A 23,072-nucleotide genomic window follows, 5' to 3' on the forward strand; every position below is an offset into this window, starting at 1 on the left:
ATATTTTTTATGAAATCAACTAAAAAAAATAAATAGTCTTATCAATGAAATCACGCAAGTAGAGAAATATCGGAAAAAATTAAACTTGGCTTACCCAATATTTTTGGACTAAATCCTATCTCGTTTATATTATACACTAAACAGTCTAGTTCGTTATGCATAACATTATGCAGCTTAGCAGTTTTATAAATTGTTAACTATAAGGCCAACTGTTGCTGTGGTGTAACAAAATCTTAAAATCGTTTACGTTTTAATATTATCGTACAAATACTATATTATACGAGCGTAATCCGAAATTATACAACAGATATTACAGAAATGCAATTCTAGTCAAAAACAAAATAATATTATAATTTGTATCATAAACATTATAACGGCACTTGAAAAATGCTCAGTAGTAGTCTTTAAAATGATAAACATAATGATATGATATAAGTACCTCTAAACGTAATATTTATAGCGATATAATAATGACAGCGCGTCGAATGTCGTAGCGGCGGCGACGACTACGACGAGCACTCGAAAGGCCCCACGCGGACGACAAAGGGATCATCGCGCCCCGCAATAATAACTGTTTCATTAGACGTGTGTCCGCCGCGGAAAATGCATCTTACTATACATAATATGTATACAACTACTAAATAATAATATTAATCGTAATTGTAATCATAATAATTATTATTACTGTGCGCTGTAGTTATAATAAGGCGACGACGACGCCGCGGCGGTGCACTTTTAGAGGAGACGGTTTTTGAAGTGTTTAAAGTGCGTTCGTGTAATGCCAGTGCCGCCGCTCGACAGTTAGCTGCTGCAGCAGCCGTTCCTATATAATGTACATTATATGCATCGAGAACAGACGAAGAAAAGTTATGCTCGACGGCTGCGGCGGCGGCGGGCGGCGGAAAACCGCTTTTGTGCAGCGTATATTTAATTTAATAATTTAATCCTTCGGCGCTGTCTGCAATTACCCCTATTGTTCGCGGCGGGTCCCGTCCACCCCCGCACATCATAAGCGAACGTCCCCTCCATCCCCCGTCCTAACTAACCGCTAAACTTTCTAATAATAACAACACTATAACGACCCTATATATCTCTTTAACAGTGGCTGGCCGCCGCTCAAGTGACTTGATATCTACCACCCGCCGATCACGACTCTGTTCTAGGGGTGGATAGCCGAAAATAAGGCAAAGAACGGGGTTACCCTCTCTAACCACTCCGTACCAATCCACCCCAAAACCAATTTAGTGGCTGTCGAAACGGTATTACATATAGGTAAACGCGTATTACTATATACGTTCTTGTATGAATATCTTCTTGTATAAATGATTGAAATAAATGATTCTATTTTTAATATGTTATGTAAACATAAGTCAACGCTGTAAATTGTCTATTTCAAACGTTTAATAACCTCGAAAATAAATACGAAAATCATGTTTTTTCCGAGTGACGCCAATAGATAACATATATAATTTTGAATCTCGTAACATAAGTAATAAGTACTAATAACTATCTGAAATCAGACTCGACACGCTCGACATCTTAACACGAATAAATTACGTGCAAAACCAAACCGCAGCGCCCACGAACTCCGTAACGATATTTATTTATATAATAGATACTATATAATATATATACACAGTTTCATATTTTCGGGAGATAAATCGTGATTTATTTTCCGCGATCGACCCCATAGACGTGGCGTTGCGTGACGCTGATAAATGCGCGATTTGCGATCGACGACTTGAAGATTTCGGTGTACAGATTTTGACACACGACGATAGTCAAGGCGAACGGCCGCTGAGTAAACGGAAGGCCGCGTCTCGTCACGCCGTTCGGCCGCCGCGACTTGTTGCTATACGTCTCGCTTATTTTTTGTCCACGCGTGCCAGTGTTTAAAATAATATGTTATTAATATAATAGGCGTATCGTCGCCGGCAATCGACCGTGACACCCACCGCCCTCGTTTCGTCGTTTATAGCCGATGACACGGAGTTAGGGATTTTTTTTTACCGATATTTTTTCCGGCCGGCAGATGAGTGATTTCACCACAGGCATCCCGCCTAGATGTTTTCACTTGGATTCCATAACACAATTACCACTATCTACCTCATGTCATGCACGCGTCTACTCGTACAATATATAATAAATAACTGAACATCTAAAACGATTTATAATTACATCGGTGCCGATAATAGATATAAAATATAAGCAAATCATATTATATCTCGCTTTGTACATTAGAATCTGATTCAGCTATATCAATTATTTTTTATTATAAATCATGTGAATTTAAGAATAAAACATATACTATGTATACAGTGCAAACATATTTAGGGAGGGGCAGGGAAGCATGTTATTCAAATATCAGTGCTATATTTTAAATATGTACGTTATTACAATATGGAGTTAACACAATAAATAACGTTTTGCGTTATTGGCGATAGCAAAAATAGACCCCAGTATACGTCACGACGGCTTCCTATGTTATGAGTATGACTTATGACTGATATTATTAATAATGAGTCGATTATTTGTATCACACGTATTCAAAACAATTTAAACAAAACTCTTAGAATAATAAAAATATTAATTATTACAATAAATCAATAACGTGCACAACTATTTAATCAATTTGCTTGCTAATCAAAAATCTCAACGTAAGGGAATCAATTAGCTTATCTATTGTATTAGTTTAGTTTCTTATAGTTGCATATAGGTACTTTATATTGCTGTTGATTATAATACAAATTTAATACTTTGCTATTAATCTATTAATGCATGTGTTTCTAAAGTATTTATTGTTGATTAACTTTCGGGTGATTTTCAAATCAATTTTGTATAACGAGGAGCAACTGTGTCAACTTTTAAATACCCCTCTACCTCCCTCCACACCAAAAAAATACTTCGTAAAAAAATATGATCACGATAACCGTAAAATTTTTGTATGATATGCAATACTCACTTTCATATATGTATACACAGAAGAGCATTTCTCGCCCCTCGAAACTGGCGAGTGAGCGATAAACATTAAAAAAAAAAAAAAAACTACATCTTTTTGGTCATATATATAGCGCACCCTCGCCGTCGCCGATTTTCTCGTCCGAACAATGAACGAGAGCGAGGCAGGAGAAATGGGCTCGCGGTGAGTGTGTGTGCCTTTTTTCTCACTGAAGAGTGGGGAAAAAAATATGACCGTTTCATCCCCGTATGCAGCGCTTATGCTTGTTGTTTGTGTATATAAATATATATATGAGCGTATATTATAATTTTACACTTCATCTATTTATTTGAAAAAGGGATGTCGCGCGCCCTTTTTTGTAGCATCAGTAGCATTGTCGTTTGTCGCCGCCCGTGTTCTCGCGTGCACTATACACCCTTTGCCGCTGTATACTGTCACACGCTGTAAAAACGTCAACGGTCGGTCGGCGTGCAAGGATAATTACGTAATAAAAAAAAATACAAATATAAAATACAAAAAAAAAAACCAACATGTCATATTATACCATAAATAACAATAACAATGTTAGTTATATTATATACTATATACATAATGTTCATAATATTCGACACGGTGTTCGTCGATGGTTACGAGTAAAATACGCGTTAAACCGCGGATACTTTCATTTCAGTATTATTAATTTTTTTATCATACTGTCTTAGTTCATCTTTAGAGACGCGCACACTGCACGCCTAACCCTAGCTATGAGTATAATGTTCTGCTCATTTATTTATTATTCCAATTTACGCCCTGAGTCTTAAGGGTAATATATATTTCATAAATTTTAAATAATAAAACGATTAAAACGTAATTACAAATTATACTTTGGATATTAAATTAAAAATATTACAAACGGATATGAATTAAATACTGTCTTAAGCACTATTTATACTATGGAAAATTAATTATTGACAAGTGAAAATCCCCTCGTATACAACGTAAATAACTCAAAGAAGCTATACTTACCCTATATATATATATATAACTCGCAAGAGATTGAAATTCTGTCTTTTGCTTTGAAAAGGTATCACTTCAAAAGTAAGTGGTATCTTTAGCATTAATAACCGTAGAAACGGGGAAATTTTGTTTTCCTAGCAGTTATGGGAACTCGATATTAACGTATGACAATCTATATAAACATTTCATAATTATAAATCTCAGCTTAACGTCATCTGAAAATAGTTTACCTGTCTTAAAGTACACAATTTCACTTTTGTACATAACACATATTTTATAAATAGATGAATATGTAGGTAGTATGGTGTTATTTGTCAAACTCTACTTAGAATGGTTAAAATATAATATTAATACGACCAACAATGAAATGACCAACTGCGCGGGTGGGAATTTTTAACACTCACCGAATCAAATTGTAATAATTTAGGCATTTGCGTATTAGTACACATAATGCATAAATGCAACGAGAAATATCATGAATATAAGTATAGAAATTTCGTCATACAAATATGATTTATTTATTTGGTTATAGAATTATTCATAGATATATAATTATACCAATATACAGTGGTGTAAATTGAAGTGGCAGCCAGCGGACTATTCATACAGTATTCAAAGGCATTTTTGCTTATGACATGTAGAGAAAAATATATTGTATAGAATTGATGTTGAAGACGTTATGGATATTGTTAAAAATAGAAGTGGTATATTAATTATTAAATAAAAACTATAAAAATTAAATAATTTTTTTTTTTTTGAATTTAATACTATATTATATTTTTATTAATTGTAAAATATAAGTCATTTTGTTTAGTAATTACTAATTTGAAAACAATGTATAATACAACTTCTAAATAAACACGTATAATTTAAAATCTAAAAACATTACTAAATATATCCAAGACGAAATAAATTTGACTGCCGTTCAAATAGTTTTTTCGAGTCGATTTTTCTTTTTAATAACACCGATAAAAGAATAGAATATATCCCATCAATTTCATCCGCTATTTCCTAATAATATACCCACCTAAGAAAAAATATTGATTATAACTTAAAATATACGTTTATCGATCATTCTTTTTCAATCTCATACAGAAATAAAAAATTGTTTAAACGACCTACACGGTATAAAGGCACCGTCACAGCTCCTTATTGCGTAAATCGTAGCTTTTTATTGAGTTTATTCCGATAAAAAATAATTCGATCGTGCGACAGCGTCAACAACAGCGACGATGACAAAGACGACCGCGCGGGGTGCCCGTGAAACTGAACAACGATGATGTACGCATAACACACACGCGCCAGGTTCTCTGCACGATGCTGATGCTGGGATGTTACGAAAAAAAGTTGTATATCATAACGCGTACAAATACGTATATAAAATACTAAAATATTTCTAAAAAGCAACGCCCCGAGATAAAATATGACGTTATAATTTCGTATACATTACCGCGATAACAATCTGATATTATATAATAATAATAATAATAATAATAAGACATACACGGTGAGAGACGCGTACGACGATATTATAATGTGGCGATTCAAACGTATCCAATTCGTACGTTTTTATTACTTATGGCCACGCGTAGGCACCTTATACACACACACACACACACACACACACACACACACACACACACATAGTGGCATAATTGTAGTGGGCAAGAGGAGAGCAAGGATTGTAAATCTTCTAAAATAAAGAAATAATGTAATACATATGTAAAATAAAAATATTTTTTACTCAAATTATCACATAATATAAGAATATAATTTCGTGTTTTCTTTGTATTTTATAATGTATTGACGCATTGTCAATGTTATCGCATTATTTAGGTTTCATGAGTTATACTTACAGGGTAATCATCACATTATTTTTTTCAAACAAGTTCTATCACCTTGTTTCTATCATATCGTATATGTACCTACTTATTGAATATTATTTAACTACCTTGGTACCTGCGATTATTTAAACATTTCTGAAAAAACAAACAATAGTGGCAGGTTATGATTTCGATTTTGGTAAATAAATTATTTTGCCCCAATCTTACTTGTTTACACTCGTACATATTATGATTATAATTTAGTGTGTCCGTCGACCAGCGAGTTATACCTACTATACGACACTCCTCCAACCGTCGTTTCCTGTGTAATATACAACACGCGATGATACCGAATCTCGTCGCGAGTGCGACAAATCACGTTTACGACGTTCGGCCATAAATCTCTATTAAAAAAAACCGTGTATAGATCGGAGATTGGACTACATGACTTGCGCATGGACCGCGATGGACGACCTGCAAGGTTCGAAAACCCGCACCGCTGTTTCAGATGCAGATGGTATCGCGGCCGCGGATATGAAAACGGTGTAAAATCGTTTTCGGAACCGGCAACGATAACCCGCTCGTCGACACATTGTGTTATATTTGAACGTAGGTGTGTAGCTATAATTTATCCACCCAAGTCGGGCACGTGTTGAATTGGGCAACGACACGCGCGGTTCAGTATATTATATTTAATAATTATGCTATGATAAATTAAATGCTCGGCCGCCCCGTTCGCTAAGCAGCACGGGCAGTAGCAGTGTGCGTATTATTATATAATTGAGGCAGCTGGTAATCGATTCCATAAAGGTATGCTCAAATCAGTCAAATCACCAGATTTACGCAGTGTCGGTTACTCGTGCTATCCACGGGGGCTCTCAACTTTAGGGACCCACAGTCAGATGAGAAAATCTTTATTTAAATCACTTATATCATTTGTTAGTGAGACATTTCAAATTTTTTTTAAGCTAACCACAACTTTTGTTTTATTTAACACATCGAGATTATAGTATGCAAATAAATTTTTATGCAAGTATAAATGAGTATTTTAAGAACTTAAAATTTTAAAAATTGTACTTTTATCTCATATATACTTAATCCCTATACACGCCAACAATAGCACAATAGCGATCCTATATTTATTTTGTTTGTCGAAGAATATATTATTCAATTTATATAAACAAAAATTAAATTAATAATATGTTAGGAGGATCTTTCAGCTCCAATAAATTGAAAAAAGTTATTATTTTAATAATAATTTTATTTTTATTAATTACATTTTTTTTTCAATTTTATGTATGAAAATTGTTAAAAATTGTTAAAAAAAATAAAGTACGTAAAACATTATTGACTATAATTTCATTTTTGAAAATTATTTTTTTAATTAAAAATAAAATTATTTTATTATACGTTTCCAGGAGTTTAATTGTGAATCCCCCCAACACTTTATTTACGAAAAACACCCTCTTAACAATAATACATAAGTAGTCCCACAGTAATAAAATTAATTTACGTATATAGTCGATTAATTTTGAACGATACTATTATAAATTGCTAGAAATTGATCACACATTTTCGACACATACCGTCGCATTAATATACCAATGCATATAGACCGCTTTAACTATAATTTATTGCAATTGATTTTCACCTCAGTAATAATACAAACACCTAAAACACCACTATTTTATAGACTGTCCAAAATCCAAATAATTACGATTTCGCAAAAACTTGGCTGTTATTCGCATTTAACTTTCCTAAAATTGGTACCTCATAAAATTTTTTAATTCAGACTTATTATGACTGATTGTATATATTTTTTTTAATTTAAAAAAATAATATGGGTACTAGTATTAAATTATTTAAAAAACAAATTTCATAGCTAAAAATTATTCTTTTGAAATTTTAAATTATAAAAAAACAAGCCATTCTAACAATACGGTAACATTTAAATATTATGTGGCATAAAATAACCTCGCTAGTCGACAGTCTCATTAAATATCTAATTAGTAATGAAAACAGTAGTTTACCTTATTTTAAATTTAAGATGTACAAATATATAATATATATGGATATATATATAATTGAGAACTATTAATTTTCGTAAAATAAATTATGAACCATAATGTAATGGAAAATTTTACTTGACGAAATCTATATTTTAGGTTTTTATTCTATATATTATTCCTTGCCAGTGAAACAGTAATCATCTGGACGTCGCGGTAAACGACGACAATACTTTTCTCTACTCTAGCATTAACAGTTTGTAGGTTTACATCGTTTCGGAAGGTGTCAGAACAAATGATGAGCTATTATACGTGATTTATGTGGATATGTATGCATGTTTGGTGGTACATGCAAAACAAAAATACAAACACGTCTGCAGGTTTTACGGAAAAAATTGAATAAAATCACTCACAGTGGTATATGTCATAATAGAAGGGGGAAGTAAAAACGAAAACGCATAATCCGACGACGACGTGCGACAGCAAAGAGAAACGATACTATCATTTTTCACCAATACCCGTCGCCGAGGCTTCAGTTTCTACATTATGATTATTATTAGTATTTTTTTTTTTTATCCCCGAAGTTAAATATTATATATATATATTACCTCGTTTCATCCGTTGCCACTGTCATCATCACATCAACCCTTTCTGCAAAATATTTTCACCTCGTGTACCGGCCGACGGGTAAAATCGTTCAAAATTGATGTAACCTTAGCTACAGTACACTTATTAATAATAATTCCATAATCAAAAAACCGTGTTTGTGTACGTTTTTAACCATCAAATTGTCCGACAATCGATTTTATAATCCGAAATGTTGTTAGTTTTTAGTCTCTCGCAACTCTGATCGATTACGACATTTTCAAGTATAGTAAAAGTACATGTAATAATGTAAAATTATTTGCTTTGAAATACCCATCACCGAACTGTCAAAATTTATTTCTATCTGAAAAATCTATGTAAAATCATCAATCACTTCAAGTATACAACATAAAGATATATATTATAATTATGGTATTGTATGCATTAGTATTTAATAATTTGTATCTCTGAATTCAAATGACTTAACTCGTTTTTCGTTCAACATTTTTATTTGTAAACGAAAATTTTTTAAGTTTTGATGGACTTGGACTTTATTTTACTTTAAAGTAAAACATAAATTATGCTCCACAATAGGGATGTATAAATTAAAATATGAATATCAAATCAACAATTTGTAGTAAGAACATGTTAGGCACATTCACTATGTGGACTGTAAAGATTTAATAAAAAAAAAAAAAAAATAAATTAAAATTTTATATTTAAATATTAATCATAATAATTTAAGAATGAGTATTTTAAATAAATCAGTTATTTATTAACAGCTCTTAGTTGTATTTCCTCATTATTGCAGTATAAGTTTATCCTTTTTAACTAAAACTATTTGATTAGTATAATATATACAAGTACGTAGCTATATAATCTACTAGCCTAGTATGACATTTCTTAGAAATATTGAAACAATGAAAATATATATTGTTTGATTTGAATATGATAATAATAATACACTTTGCATGATATTTATAGGAAACAAAATGAAATCCGTTGTATTCTTGACGATTATGCATTGGCTTAGACTTATTTGGGTACGCATTAATGTGCACACATCCGTACCTACTATTGTCTAACGCGTGACGTTTGTACCCTGATAACGATTCTGTGGAATCATATTGAACTACGAAGTCAATTTTTCTCTCTTCAACGGCAAAAAATGCTGTTATAAGAATTTGCTTCGACCATCTGTTGTGGATACGGCCGCGGTATCGTACCTAATCGTTTTTGACCACTTCTGTCACACGTCATTGTTGGCGCATCGTGTACAGCTTTTTCGTACGGATTTTAGGGTGGGCTAATACTGGACAATGCGTGTGTACAACATAACATAACGAACGTACAATATTTTTATATACGACTTGATTTCACAACATCATAACGTCCGTCGCACCCCTTTGCATACATGAAAATAATTATACACCGACGTAAGCAATATTTGCAAATTACTATATCTCTATCACAACATAATATATTATTATCGTTTATCCTTATTCGCGTATAGTAAATACTAATTATATAAATTCGCGTTGAGTTGACGTTTTTCTACAAGTGTATAATATTATAACATTACAGCAAATAGTTTATATTTGTATACCTACGTTATATAATATATATATTACTATCGTAACACAACTGTTAACACCCAAGAACATAAAAAATATTATTGACTCTTTAAAATTTATCATGTTCTATATTCTACACGTCGTTCAACATTTATGTGTATACATCTACGACGTGTGATGTCTTTAAAAGTGAATATTAAGAATGAGGTTTTAATGGCCTGAAAGTGCGTTTAAAATTTAAACTCATTTTCATAAGGGCTTAAAAAGTTGTTTATAATTTTATCTCTTTATACATTACTAGTTTCGTGTATATTATATTGATTTTTGATACTTATGCAATAAATTGTGTAACTGTAACTTAACTATCCGCAGACATCAGCGTCGAATGCTGATATTGTAGAGGATGTAAGTATGAGTATTGACGTGTAAAAATTAGAGACCGTATACATGTATATTGTATATAGTTGCAAAAACACAAATATTATTACAAATAAAGTATGGATTTAAAAGATTTAAAATGTTCCAAAAAAATAATAAATTATTTTCATAAAATCCATAATTATTAAACTACACCTTCTACGCAAAATAAAAAAAATATATCTCTTAAAACAACAATAAGAATGAAGTAGGTACATAATATTAATTTCTTTTGATCTTATATTTTAACATAGTGCTATTTATTTTTTATCATTAATAGGATATAAAGCGATGTATCTACTGAAAATACTGTAGGTACTATCGATTAGTTTGGCTTACATTTAGAATTACAATTCTTACTGTCAATCCCGAGATACCTAACCTGTATAGATACAATATAAATTATAACTAAATACCAATAGTATATTGGCGTTGTAATCTAGAATAAATAAACAGAACAATCAACTATGACTTATGAGGTGAGTTACGAAATACGTAGGTTGTATTACAAAAATTGTGACATAATTTTCTATATAATTTATGGGCATATTCCAATTATTAAAAACTAGTTTGATTTTATCGAATATTTTTATCATATTATTATAGCACCAAATACTGCAGTGTTATTTTCAAATATTTAATACATGTTAAACAATAATTGTAAAATTGTATTTCAGATTTATGTATTGTAATTTTCAAATAATTATTAGAGCGCAGTTATTTTTTTAATAAGTAATAACTAAAAACTAATAATATCTAACGCCTATAATTGTACCTATTTAAAATTTAATATTATCTACGCCTTATTATCGTGTCAATGTGTCATCATTATATTTATACGCAGCTTCCTGTGGCATGTTTGATGTAAACTTTGAGCTTTAAAATCAAAACCGATCGACCCATCAGATTATCCTTTTCTTTCCGACCCCGACACAAACATAATCAGCAATTTAATACAACTGCATGATATTATTATGTAGATAATATTATATCTGAACTGTGTTTATTGTACGCAGCGATCGAGATGTAGGGCCAGAGGAGCATATAAAATACACCATAGCAGTCGTCGCGATATTATATTATTATTATTATTATTACTATTAGTATTATTACTATTGTTGTGTACTTGACTGGAAACGGCGGGCGAGATAAAATAATAGTAATATTATTTTAATATACGCGCGCAAACGTATCATAATATAATACGACGTGAGCTCGCGCGCGAATGATGTTTGGGTTTCGCGGCCCCGACGTGTTAATAACTCACGCGGCGGGAAGTACCTACATAATAATATTATATTATAATGAAATATATATTATGTGTGCGTGCGTGCGCGTGTGTCTACGTATTTATTCGATTACACCGCTCGTATATTTATTTTCTGGTGCGGTTATTTTTCTCTTCCCGTCGTCTTCATATCCACGAGGTGGGTTTGTATATGTGTGTGTGTGTGTACATGTATGCGTGTGTGTGCGTGTGTTGCGTAGAGAGAGAGGGGTGGGTATCGAATACGAGTTTTGCGTGGATGTCTGCGGTGGAGAAAACCGTCCGGAAAGTACAAAGCCGCGAACGCATGCATAATATATATTAATATACTTAGGTATATGTTGTTTGGGGGCACCGAGGAGAAGTATGTCGTGCTCATAATATTATATTATGATATAATATAAAATATACAGAATATGTACCAGGAGTGATATTTGACATTTTCACGTGTACCTACTCTAGAGTATGCATTTTACAACCTCGATATCTTCGCGGTACACTACCATATTTGCTGCATCGTAATTATTGTGCAACGTGTAACGTTTCACGTAGTACCCGAGACGAACTAAATCTAGTTACAATATTATATAATCATATAATATTATACGCGTGCACCGTACACGCGACACGCCCGACTTTTTTTAATAACTTACGTATAGTGTATTACGTAGCGTTTAAAGTCTGAAATACTACAAAAAAAAAACGTGAAACATTGATTTTTTAATTAACACAAATAATGATGATGATACTAATCCATTTAAATGTTACTAAATTTAAGAATATATTAAGTATATAATATGCTATTGTAATGTTACTAGTAATTATTCTGTGTGGTATTGTACCATTTAAACATTTTTGTTAATATAAACAGTTTTGAGTAATTTCATAACATTTATTACAACATTTTTCATCGACTCTACAATCAATTACTAATACTCAGTGAAATGATAAATTCTTACTGTTGCCTCAAAATGAGACTATATATGTTCTATTTTTAAAAATTTGAAATTTGAAATATAAATCTCCAAACATTTTTTATCCTGTTGTTGATCACATGGATACACTAATAACGTCCATGTTCGATACTTTAAAAGTTATAAATTCGTTTGATTTTATTGTATTGTTGTAAATATATCAGTTAGAATTTTACATAATAATAATCTAAACATACGAGTATATACAACATTAGCATTATTTATAATATTAATTACTATACAATTTACACGTGAGTGTGCAAAAAAATACAACCCGTCTGAAAGTTTAAGACCTTTTTTTTATATAATCTGGGAAATTGGCCAGAATCTTAACACCCCAAACGCTTACGCATACTCTTGCGTACAGATAACTATTGCGCGATAACCGGTGTCCGGAATAATTTGGTGCAATACGACTTTACACTTTTTGCCTTTTTACCACTAAAACATGCAATATAATTGCGAATTTTAACCATTTTCTACTTGAGAACACATAACACAATTGCGTAAAAAAATGTCTTATATTTTTAAGGCTTGGATAAAAAATATCGTTTAAGAAATTTGTCCTCCGTTGTACAATAAGTAAAAAGAAATAACATGCCATCATTTAACTATTTTATAAACATCTATTAATACTTCAAAATACGTATAATAAAGATATGAAATATACCAATTGGTACTTAATTACTATTTCGTTATGTATAAGTAAATCATTAAACTTATACAAAAATACACTGTGAATTTTATTCAGTACATTTTTGTTGTACACAATCGCATTGTGTTTTTTACAGGTAAAAAGGTAAAAAGTGCACAATTGTGTATGTCACGCCAATAGTTTTTAGAGGAGAGTTGATGAGCAGGAATAAATAAGATAATTTAAAATCGTAAACGAAAAATATCGTCGCGGGGTCACGTAGATCTGGGCGACCCCTCCCGCCCAATTACCCCTACAACCACAACAGAATTTGACCATCGTCGATCGAGTGTACACGATGCGGTCGCGGAGGTTTTATTTTCCCCCAACACCTAGGTCTGACCGGTCATGATGCACTCACGGATCGCGGCGAACATACCGCGTGCGACGCATATTATATTGTACGCAAAAACGGCAAGCACGCAATAACGTTTCGAATAAAATAATATTATATGACATTAGTATGCGCGTACGCGACGACGTAATTCCGTGTGCGTTTACATCTGCGGCCGGCCCTCACGGATTTTAATCCCGAGACCTTTTTCCCGTATCCCTCCTCGTCCTTCGCGTCTCCAGCACGCGGCGCGAGCTTCTCCGTCGGCACGCAGTGGATTTTAAATCTGACGGCCCCGAAAACCATTAAAGCAACCATCACGTATATATGTATATATATACGGTACGTTTAATAATAATAGTAATACGCGCACACCGACAAATGTCTCCGTTTTGCTGTCGACTGGGGACGACTGTGGGGTGTGTGCTTGTATGTACGCCTGTGTGTGTATGTGTGTGTGTGTGCGTGCTGGGTGCTGTATAGTGGGTATGTGGGTGTGTGGTGTGTACGACGCGCCACAAACCCTTTCGCTAATTGCGAACCGTTACGCGATGGTTTTTCGTGCGGCATCCGTTTAATGATGTCGTATCATAATTATTATATAACGCGTCCCGTCCGTCGCCTGACGCGTTCCTCCTCATCATCCTTCGGGAACATCTGTGACCCGGTAGTCGCATTCGTCGTATAGCAGTCGTCGGTCCTGTTCAAATCCGCATTAGCCGACGCAAGCAGCTACCGCGCGCCAGCCCACTGCCAAACTTTGGCCCTATATACGTGTGACTCCAGCAAATTACACCGTCTCCGCTGATATTGAGATTGCGCGTCCTCGAAATTATTATTATTATTATTATTATTATTGCCATTGCTGTTGTTGTTGTCATCATGTAGTAGTCGTGTACGTGAAACTCTCTCTCGTTCTATATAAACAAAAATCTTTATTTTACAATTGCAAATATCTAATTTTGTCTACTGTTAATGATTTTCAAACGAACTAGAAAATTAATGTGACATTAGGCTACTTTTTTTTTTTTAATTTTAATAAGAAAGTGTTCCGAGAAATCTTTTATACATTTAATAAACAAATAACCAAATCTTAGGTAATCTAGCAAAATAATTAGCAATCTTTTGTGAAAAAAAATCAGTACTACGTATATTCAATATTTTTATTGCAGTGATAACTACTGTAAGCACAACTTATAAAGACCTTTTTTTTAAATTTTCAAACTTTTTTAAGAAAAATTGCATTTATAAATAAAAAATTATCTAAAATTTAAAAAAATTGAAAATAGCTTAAAAACAGTCAAAATATTTTAAAAACTAGATCATGTCTATGTAAATAAAATATTAAATTTAGGAAAAATAGAAATACAATTATTTATAAGTATAGTTTTTCCTTTTTGAAATACAACGAAAAAAAATCGATTTTGTTGAAACTGATTAGTATCTACTGGAAATGATCTATTCTTGACCACACACGTCCACGCATATAGTACTTACCAAATATTCTCTACCAGAAACAATGCACTTTCAACGTTGGTACATTTTCGCCACTCCAAAACGTGATAACGCTCACGAAAAAATTAAAAACTACACAAATTTTTAAAACCAGTATAGCTCCACTATATATAGGCTATAATCTGCTTTGAATTCCAAACACTGTTTTTATTATTATTTTTGGGACCGCAAACATTGTAAGATTAGAGAATCAAATAGCTACTAATATAGACGCTAGAATAAAAAAATAAATCCAGTAATCGCATATTAGTAAAATTGAAACATCGTGATGACATAAACAACACTCGTAACGTTAAAACCTACAACTAAACTTCCGTGCAAAACGTATATAAATAATACAAAATAGGCATATATTTACTATGATGCGTGTGGGTACATAATAAATTGTCCGTATATATTACGATATATATGTTATGCCGCCGTCGCCCGGGAAATTACAACAACTTACAAGCTTGCCCGGGGGGCGGCGGCGGTGGGTGTCGGAGCAGGCGCCCCCGACGACGACGCCCACGTAAAACAAAAGCCGTTGGCACATTGGTCGAGGCGGCGCGGGAGGGGTGGAACCCGACGCCTCCGCCGCTCGCCAAAGGCCGGACGGGTCCGGGTGCAGCGTCGGCGGAGAGGAGTCCCCATGCGGATCGCCGCCGAAGACAAATTGGTTTCGATTTGGTACCCCGCGCGGGTGGGTGGGAATGTGACTGGCGGCCGGTCGAGTCGCACTGTGTTCTGCACTTCCGTTCGCGGTGGTTGAAGCGCACCTGCATCGTGCGCGCGCAGAAGTCTCAGTAATTGCTGTATATAGGAACTTATATATCTTTGTTCTACGCTCGTATATATATATATATATATATATAGGTATATGTGTGTTTGTATTCGATACTTCCCAAGTATACACCTCACTCCTCACCACTAACCAATCTTTAACATTTATACATGGGCTTACAAAAACATTTGAAACAGTTTCACCCCTCCCATTCACACCAACGAATCGCATATATGTATCTACGGAAACGCGGCAATGACGTATATATATTGTATGTATATATATATATGTATTATACAGTTCCCTGAAGACGTCACAGCCGCGGCAATGTACATATACAATAATATGTACGTGAGCGAATTTGTTTTATTTTCGCGATCAGTGTCCGCCCGCCGAGCGGGAAGAGTAGACCGGATAAAAGTATAGGACCACATTTTTCCCAGTTCCGACATCCACGACGACGTGTAAATCCCTTGCTCGTAATAGTTATACGAGGGAGGAAACTTATAGCACCGCGTCGTTCCATACTTGTCTGTATATATGTGTATAGGAATAGAATAAATTGAAATGCATCCGCCCCCCTAATCTTATCCACGGATGCCGTAAGAAAATCCCTTCAGCTGTAGCGGACTTCCCAAATCACCGCAACCACGTAGATTTAAAAGCTATTTCAATGTACCACAAGCGCCTAGCAGCATGATGATCGAACCCGAGTTGAGAGGCTACAGGGAACTCGCAATCGATTATCATTATTTAATGGTTTCCATATGGTTTTCTAGTATTACATAACGAGTATCACAATTATCAAACCAGTTAAATAATATATATGTATACATTCGTGGAACATTGTTCAAGCCTATAATAAAGTAATTTTTATTATTATCAGTGAATGGTTTAATTTTTTATTTGGTATCTACTAAATAAAAATTTCTCTGTAATTTTTGTTTATAAAAGATCGAAAAAGTTAATACGAGAACAATTTAAGCGTCCGATTTAAAACAACATTTTCACCTTTTTTTGAAAAAAAATCGAGAATATTCAAAGTAGTTTGACGAATATCCTGAGACAATAATCACTACGTGATCCATAATCCAATCTGGATCATCGTGACACTATTTTTGACAACAAAGTCAATTTAGACTCGCTGTAAAATTGAAGTACCTATTGCACAATACGGCACTGACGACAAACTGCAACTTCGAAATTTATCTCAACAATTTTAAAACGATTTTCTACATTTTTGATGGGTGATGGCGGTTACCAAACAGTGGTGACTGTATAGTGTCTTTTTACAGCTCATATAGTTGATACCAAAAACCGACATTTTCGAATATATAATAGCCAAGCCAAACTTTGTGTAATAGCGGAAAGGCCTTTCGAATGAGGGCTAACTTTATGGTTCTGTATGACTAATTTTATGTGGACACTGGGCAGCTGTCCATTGTGGCCGCGCTCTAGATACAACTATATGTGCAAAAAAGGTGCATTTGGTTGATTTACCGCGCAATGTTACCCACACATTGGTGATCCAACCACTAAAATACAACGGATTTCTGTACGTTCGTTTGATCAGGAATGACGATGACGCTCAGCGTGTTTCTCGAGGCAGCTGCTTCGTTCCAAAATTGGGGTTCTAGGGGTAGGTACCCTTTAGGCCAAACGACTACGTACATTGAGTTATTACAATTTATTTTCACAAATGTATTCTTTTATTTATTATTTATTTTTTAGAATATAATATTTACATAATGTGGGGATATAGAACATGTAGACGGGGGACACTGTCAAAAAATAATGATCACGTTTGACAGTTAGATAAAAATAATTCACGTCACCGATGACCACAATTACATGTATTAGGTATACGTGATGCTTGCTTATCTATATATCTAAATCTATTGCTTCATCGACGATTCCGAGATTCCTGGAACGGTAAAATCTGAAGTAAATAAAATAAATAATATTATTCTATCACTATATTAATCAAATAACACAAAACTTTACAAGAATAATAATAAAAAAATATAATACTATCATTAAAAAAATCTGATTCGCAACATCATATTCAAAGTAATTTCCAAACCTCTCACTAAAGTAATACTTTATAGTATATACTATATAATATCAGGTAAGGTAAATCTGTGTCACGCTTAAAATGGTGGCGCGTTTACCAAATTTTAACAATACGCGAAATAAATTTTACTACATTGTTTAATTTTGCATTTAATGAAGAAAAAAAATGTGAAATTAAGTTCTCTATTTCAACAAAAAAAATGTACCATTGTAACGTGGTAAAAGTGTAACCAATTGAATATAAGATACGTTCTTTGAAGAGGCATGCGACCCTGGAATATAGAAATAATTATCGTAACTATGAGTAGATAGATTTAAGTATCTTGAGTATATTCAAATAACAAGACTCAATTATACAGTTATTATAAAACATTTATTGCTTACCAAATACTTACAAATACTTACTGATAAAGTAGATAGGTTAATATGTGGCTGTATCGCAATCGTACGAGATTCAGTATGAAATATGTGGATGTCTAATGTATACAACTAGGTAACTCACCTTAGTCAAATAATCACATGGTGCGTATTGTATAAAGCTCATAATTAATTGTGTGTGAAAATGATATTGTATCTGTCAACAGTTAATCGAATCGTGTCCTTTAAAGTAGAGTTGATATATACATACTACATAGGTATCATGTAACATAATTGTTACACTGTTATATAATTATAAAAGTGTTTTATATACATTACAATATTATAAAAATACAGAGCTCACTGCTCCCAGACTTAATATTTCGTAATTAGAAAAAAGTACTTCATTTTAAATAACTCAATATTTACGTCAACATGTACGTGCAAGTTTATTTTTCATGATTAATTATTTTAGAATAATATAAAGGAATAATTCATTTTTGGGTGAAACTATGCTGCTTTTATTTCATTGCAACATTGAAGGTTAACAAAATACACAATTGATAATAAAAAAATTATAATAAATTTCTATAAAACCGCCATTTCCCTGAAAAAAAAACTATACATACGAAGTAGATACGTTTATACAACTACTAACATTTTTCTAGCACGTGAATTTTTTTTTAAAGCTTTGATTCCAAAATGTTGGGACGTGACCCAAAAAAGGTTCACCATCCCTATTCTATATTGTAAACGCGACCGCTGTCGTCCATATATGTGCTTTTACATATTTTTACATGGCAAAAAAAATATTATTTATGCACATCACCATGTTTTCATTACACTATTTCGTGTTCCATTTAATTAATACGTAGTTAAAAAAATATTGATATCTACCACATTATCTAGTTTTAAAATTATATTAAACCTAGCTTTACCACGTTCTACTATCAAACTACCAATATTTATATTTTATAAATACTAATTTGTTATTAACAAACTTTATTATCATAACATGCGTGTAGTACGTGTATTTCAGTTTGGACAAATATACACGTATTGTTGGTTGATTATAACGATTGTCGAGTGACCGGCTAAAATACTAAAATATTTACCTACTAATTTTTAATAAATGTATTACATACATTATAACAGTGGTACAAGTATACCACATACACAATATACTTTATATATATTACTCATATTTTTTAAAAGGCTCTATTCCGATACAAACATTATAAATACTCTTATAGAGTTAATATGTATTCTACTAATATCAACCTTTAAATATTCTGCGTCTTTCTTTTTTAGTATTAGAGATATATGATATAAATCTACGGATAAGACTATAGAAGACGCTCGACTAAAAATAAACTGTTAAACTGGAAACTGCAGATTGGGAAAAAGGAAGGCTAATATTAGGGGGCTTTATACCTTAGCTCCGAGTCGGCCTATTAAAATGTTACCTATTTAGATGTTAATGTATTATATTATGTTATAGAACTGTACGTATTTATAGTAATATATGATACTGCGGCGACAAATGAGCTACTCAAAAAAAAATAAAACACTCCCCAACGGGTGTTTAGACCCAACGAATCGTTATGACATAGCGAGCCGAGTAGCATTAGCTATTGTACGCTGGGCCCGATCGAAAAAGTCGTTCAAACATTAATGTCATTGCAGCGACTACCCTCCTCGTTAACGCACAAAACACCTTTACCCGCGCGTATATATGTATAATATTATCTAACGTGTTCACGCGCGTGTGCGTTTCGATGAATCTGCGACGGGGTGAGAGCTATAGGCGACGAGTGTATCGTATACATAATAATACATACCCGACGACCGGTTTCGCATGATATGTACACTATACAGGGTGTATTTGTAGGATTTGACGATTTAAATAACTGCTAACCTAACAGTGATTAGAAAATTCTCCGTGTACAACCATGTATAGGGCATACACACCGACATGGCTAATCTATACGCGTGTATACTTTGTAGTAAGTTCAACGACGATAATAATGCATTAATATCGTTATAATATAACCTAATATTATCTAATTGGCACTGTACCACTGCAATGAAAAAAACATTTCTATATATCTATTTTGTTTATTTATTAATTTAATTTGAGCTCCTTGGTCATTATGAGAATATATTGGTCAGTGACACGATCACCCACCGCTAGGTAGCATTAAATGATCAATGAGAGGTGCTATAATGCCACGTATACCATGTGTGTGTGTCACAATTAACATACAGACCAATTATATAACACATACATGTATGATATATTATACGGTTAACGCTTGAAAATATGTAAAACGACTTATAATTTTCCGGAATCGACAAATCAACAAGTCTGCTATTTCCTAGTGTAGTATTACAATTGATATTGAATTGACTGTAGCAAAGAGTAACTCCACAATATCATGTAATATGATATATTTATTATCAATCACGTAGCTGCCTTAAAAATATTTCACGTTCGTCGTTTCTTTCTTAAACATAAAATTCTATATTTTTGTCACGATTCGCGGACCGCGTTCTTATAGGTACTCGTTCCATATGTGCCACGGGCAGGTGCATACGTCATATAATAATAAAAGGTATAAATACAACATATTGACATTGTATTATATTGGTGTACCTATATTGCACGGTGTGAGTGCAATTTTCCAGCCGACAATCAAAATAATAATCCTATTCCGGAATGCGTCTGTCCGACAGCTCATCGTGTGGGGGGTCTTGTACGAAGTTTATGCAACCCGAATACCGCTGAGAAAACAATTCGGTGTTTTACAAAAACTAATGCATTTTTTGCGTCAACGAACGCAGTCGAACCGCACTCTCCGTACAGTTAGAGCGTAAGACGCGCCCCGACAACGTCGAATAAGATCCACCACCAACCGAGTACCTGCCTAAAACGGCCTACTATATTACATACTATAACTATACGCACATTTGTGACACTATATTAATATATATATATATATATATATAACACAATTACAATATATATCGTACGTAGTATAAAGGTACACCTGGTCCGTTGGCGTCACACCGGCTGGGATATAAGGGTTCGTCGGCGGCGGAATTTCCTCTCGCGCTGAATGATATGCCTGCGGGTATTGTGTTCTTTCATACAACCCATGTGCGTCTACCGTATATGCACTTGGAATCGTCTTTTGTCGTCATTCATTTCTTACAAGTCGTGCGCGAGTGTGTGTGTGTGTGTGACTTACCACCGGCTACGTACACGACAAACGCGTATACGAGTGTGTGCGTTAGTATAATGATATGATGTACCATATATGATATATATTATATACACAGGACGATAATCGCGTGCGTACACGACGGGGGGCGACAATAAAAACCCCGGACGGAGTTTGACGGCGGACAACAATGGGGATGACGCTGTGTGACTTTGCGACGGGACTACTGCCATACCGCCGTCGATCGCGGGCGAGAGTGATAGTCGAGTCGAGGGGTTAGCGGTGGGGTAGGTTAGGTCGACGGGAGCATTGTCGCGAGCATATATTATTGTGGTGTCGTCCAGAACGTTTAATACTCGTCCAATCGTAACACATATTAACGTATATACAGCTGGGTGCAGGTCGCACTGCGGCGCGCGAGAAGGTATTACACGTATAATATATTATGTAAGCACCTCCGCAGTATACGGTGCGTTGAGATCACCGTGTCGCCGGCGCGTGCATCTCGCGATCAAACTTTAAGCTTATACGGAAGCACGCAATCACTGCTGTCTTGCCTATTTCCTCCACTGGTTTCGCAACGGATATTATTATTATCGTTATTTTTATTATTATTATTATTATTATCATTATTATTATTATTATTATTATTATTATTATTATTATTATTATTATTACTATCAAATACGCGGATTTCGTTCTGGCGGCTGTGTCTAGAAAGACGGTATATTCGCTGGGTAGGTGCGGGTACTATTACGGCATATAAGTTCGAATCGCCACCCCTGACTGCACGGGCAGCATCTGCAGATCTACTCTGCTGCAGTATACGCTCCGACAAGCACCCTGTAGGTAGACGATCGCCGTCGGAGGGTTGTGCGCCACTAGGGTCGGGTGACGGAGGGTGTGTGTGTGACGTACGTGCGTGCGTGCGTGCGTGCGTGCGTGATCGCGTTACCGCGTATTGTCGTCGTCGGCGCGCGCGTCCAGAATCAGTTAGTCGCCGTCAGTATCCACAGCGCGATGACCGATTTCACTAGCGCTCGACAGCCGCAGCAGCCGCGGCATCCGCAACCGCGGCTGGTGCCGGCCGCTGTGGCCAGACCGCCGTATTTCGATTTTAACGACATTTTCGGGTGTTCCGCAGGGAAGAAATTGTCGCCGCCCATGACGACGTCGGCGGCCGGGACACCGACGCCGGCGGCCAACGGCGGTGCCGGCTCGGCGACGGCCACCGCGACGACGGCCGCCAACGCCGCCGCGGCCGCGGTCAACAACAACAACAATCACAACAACAACAACAACAACGGGTCGTCGATCAAACAGCAACAGCAACAGCAGTCGTCGGCGGCCGGCGGCCAGCAGCTACAGATGTCCGCGGCCGCGGCGGGCTGCTGTCCCGTGTGCGGGACGGCGCTCCGCACGGCCCACGAGCTCGAGTCGCACTTCATCTGGGAACTGGAAATGGCTGCGGCCAAGCAAAGGCAATACGTAACTGGAACGAAGTACACCGA

The 23,072-nt window shown here is 34.7% G+C and overlaps 1 protein-coding gene across 1 annotated transcript in view; it reads left to right on the forward strand.

Annotated features, from left to right (window-relative positions):
- Positions 1 to 23,072, forward strand: part of LOC112596771 (protein Teyrha-meyrha-like) — a 141,741-nt gene that overhangs the window by 103,707 nt on the left and 14,962 nt on the right. Inside the window, exon 4 of the mRNA XM_025342552.1 lies at positions 22,706 to 23,049. Coding sequence (XP_025198337.1) covers positions 22,706 to 23,049 — 344 coding nt within the window. The remainder of the gene's footprint in view (positions 1 to 22,705; positions 23,050 to 23,072) is intronic.

This window comes from Melanaphis sacchari, unplaced genomic scaffold (genome assembly GCF_002803265.2).
Source record: "Melanaphis sacchari strain LSU unplaced genomic scaffold, SCAv2.0 Contig34_pilon_pilon, whole genome shotgun sequence".
Classification (NCBI taxonomy): Eukaryota; Metazoa; Arthropoda; class Insecta; order Hemiptera; family Aphididae; genus Melanaphis; species Melanaphis sacchari.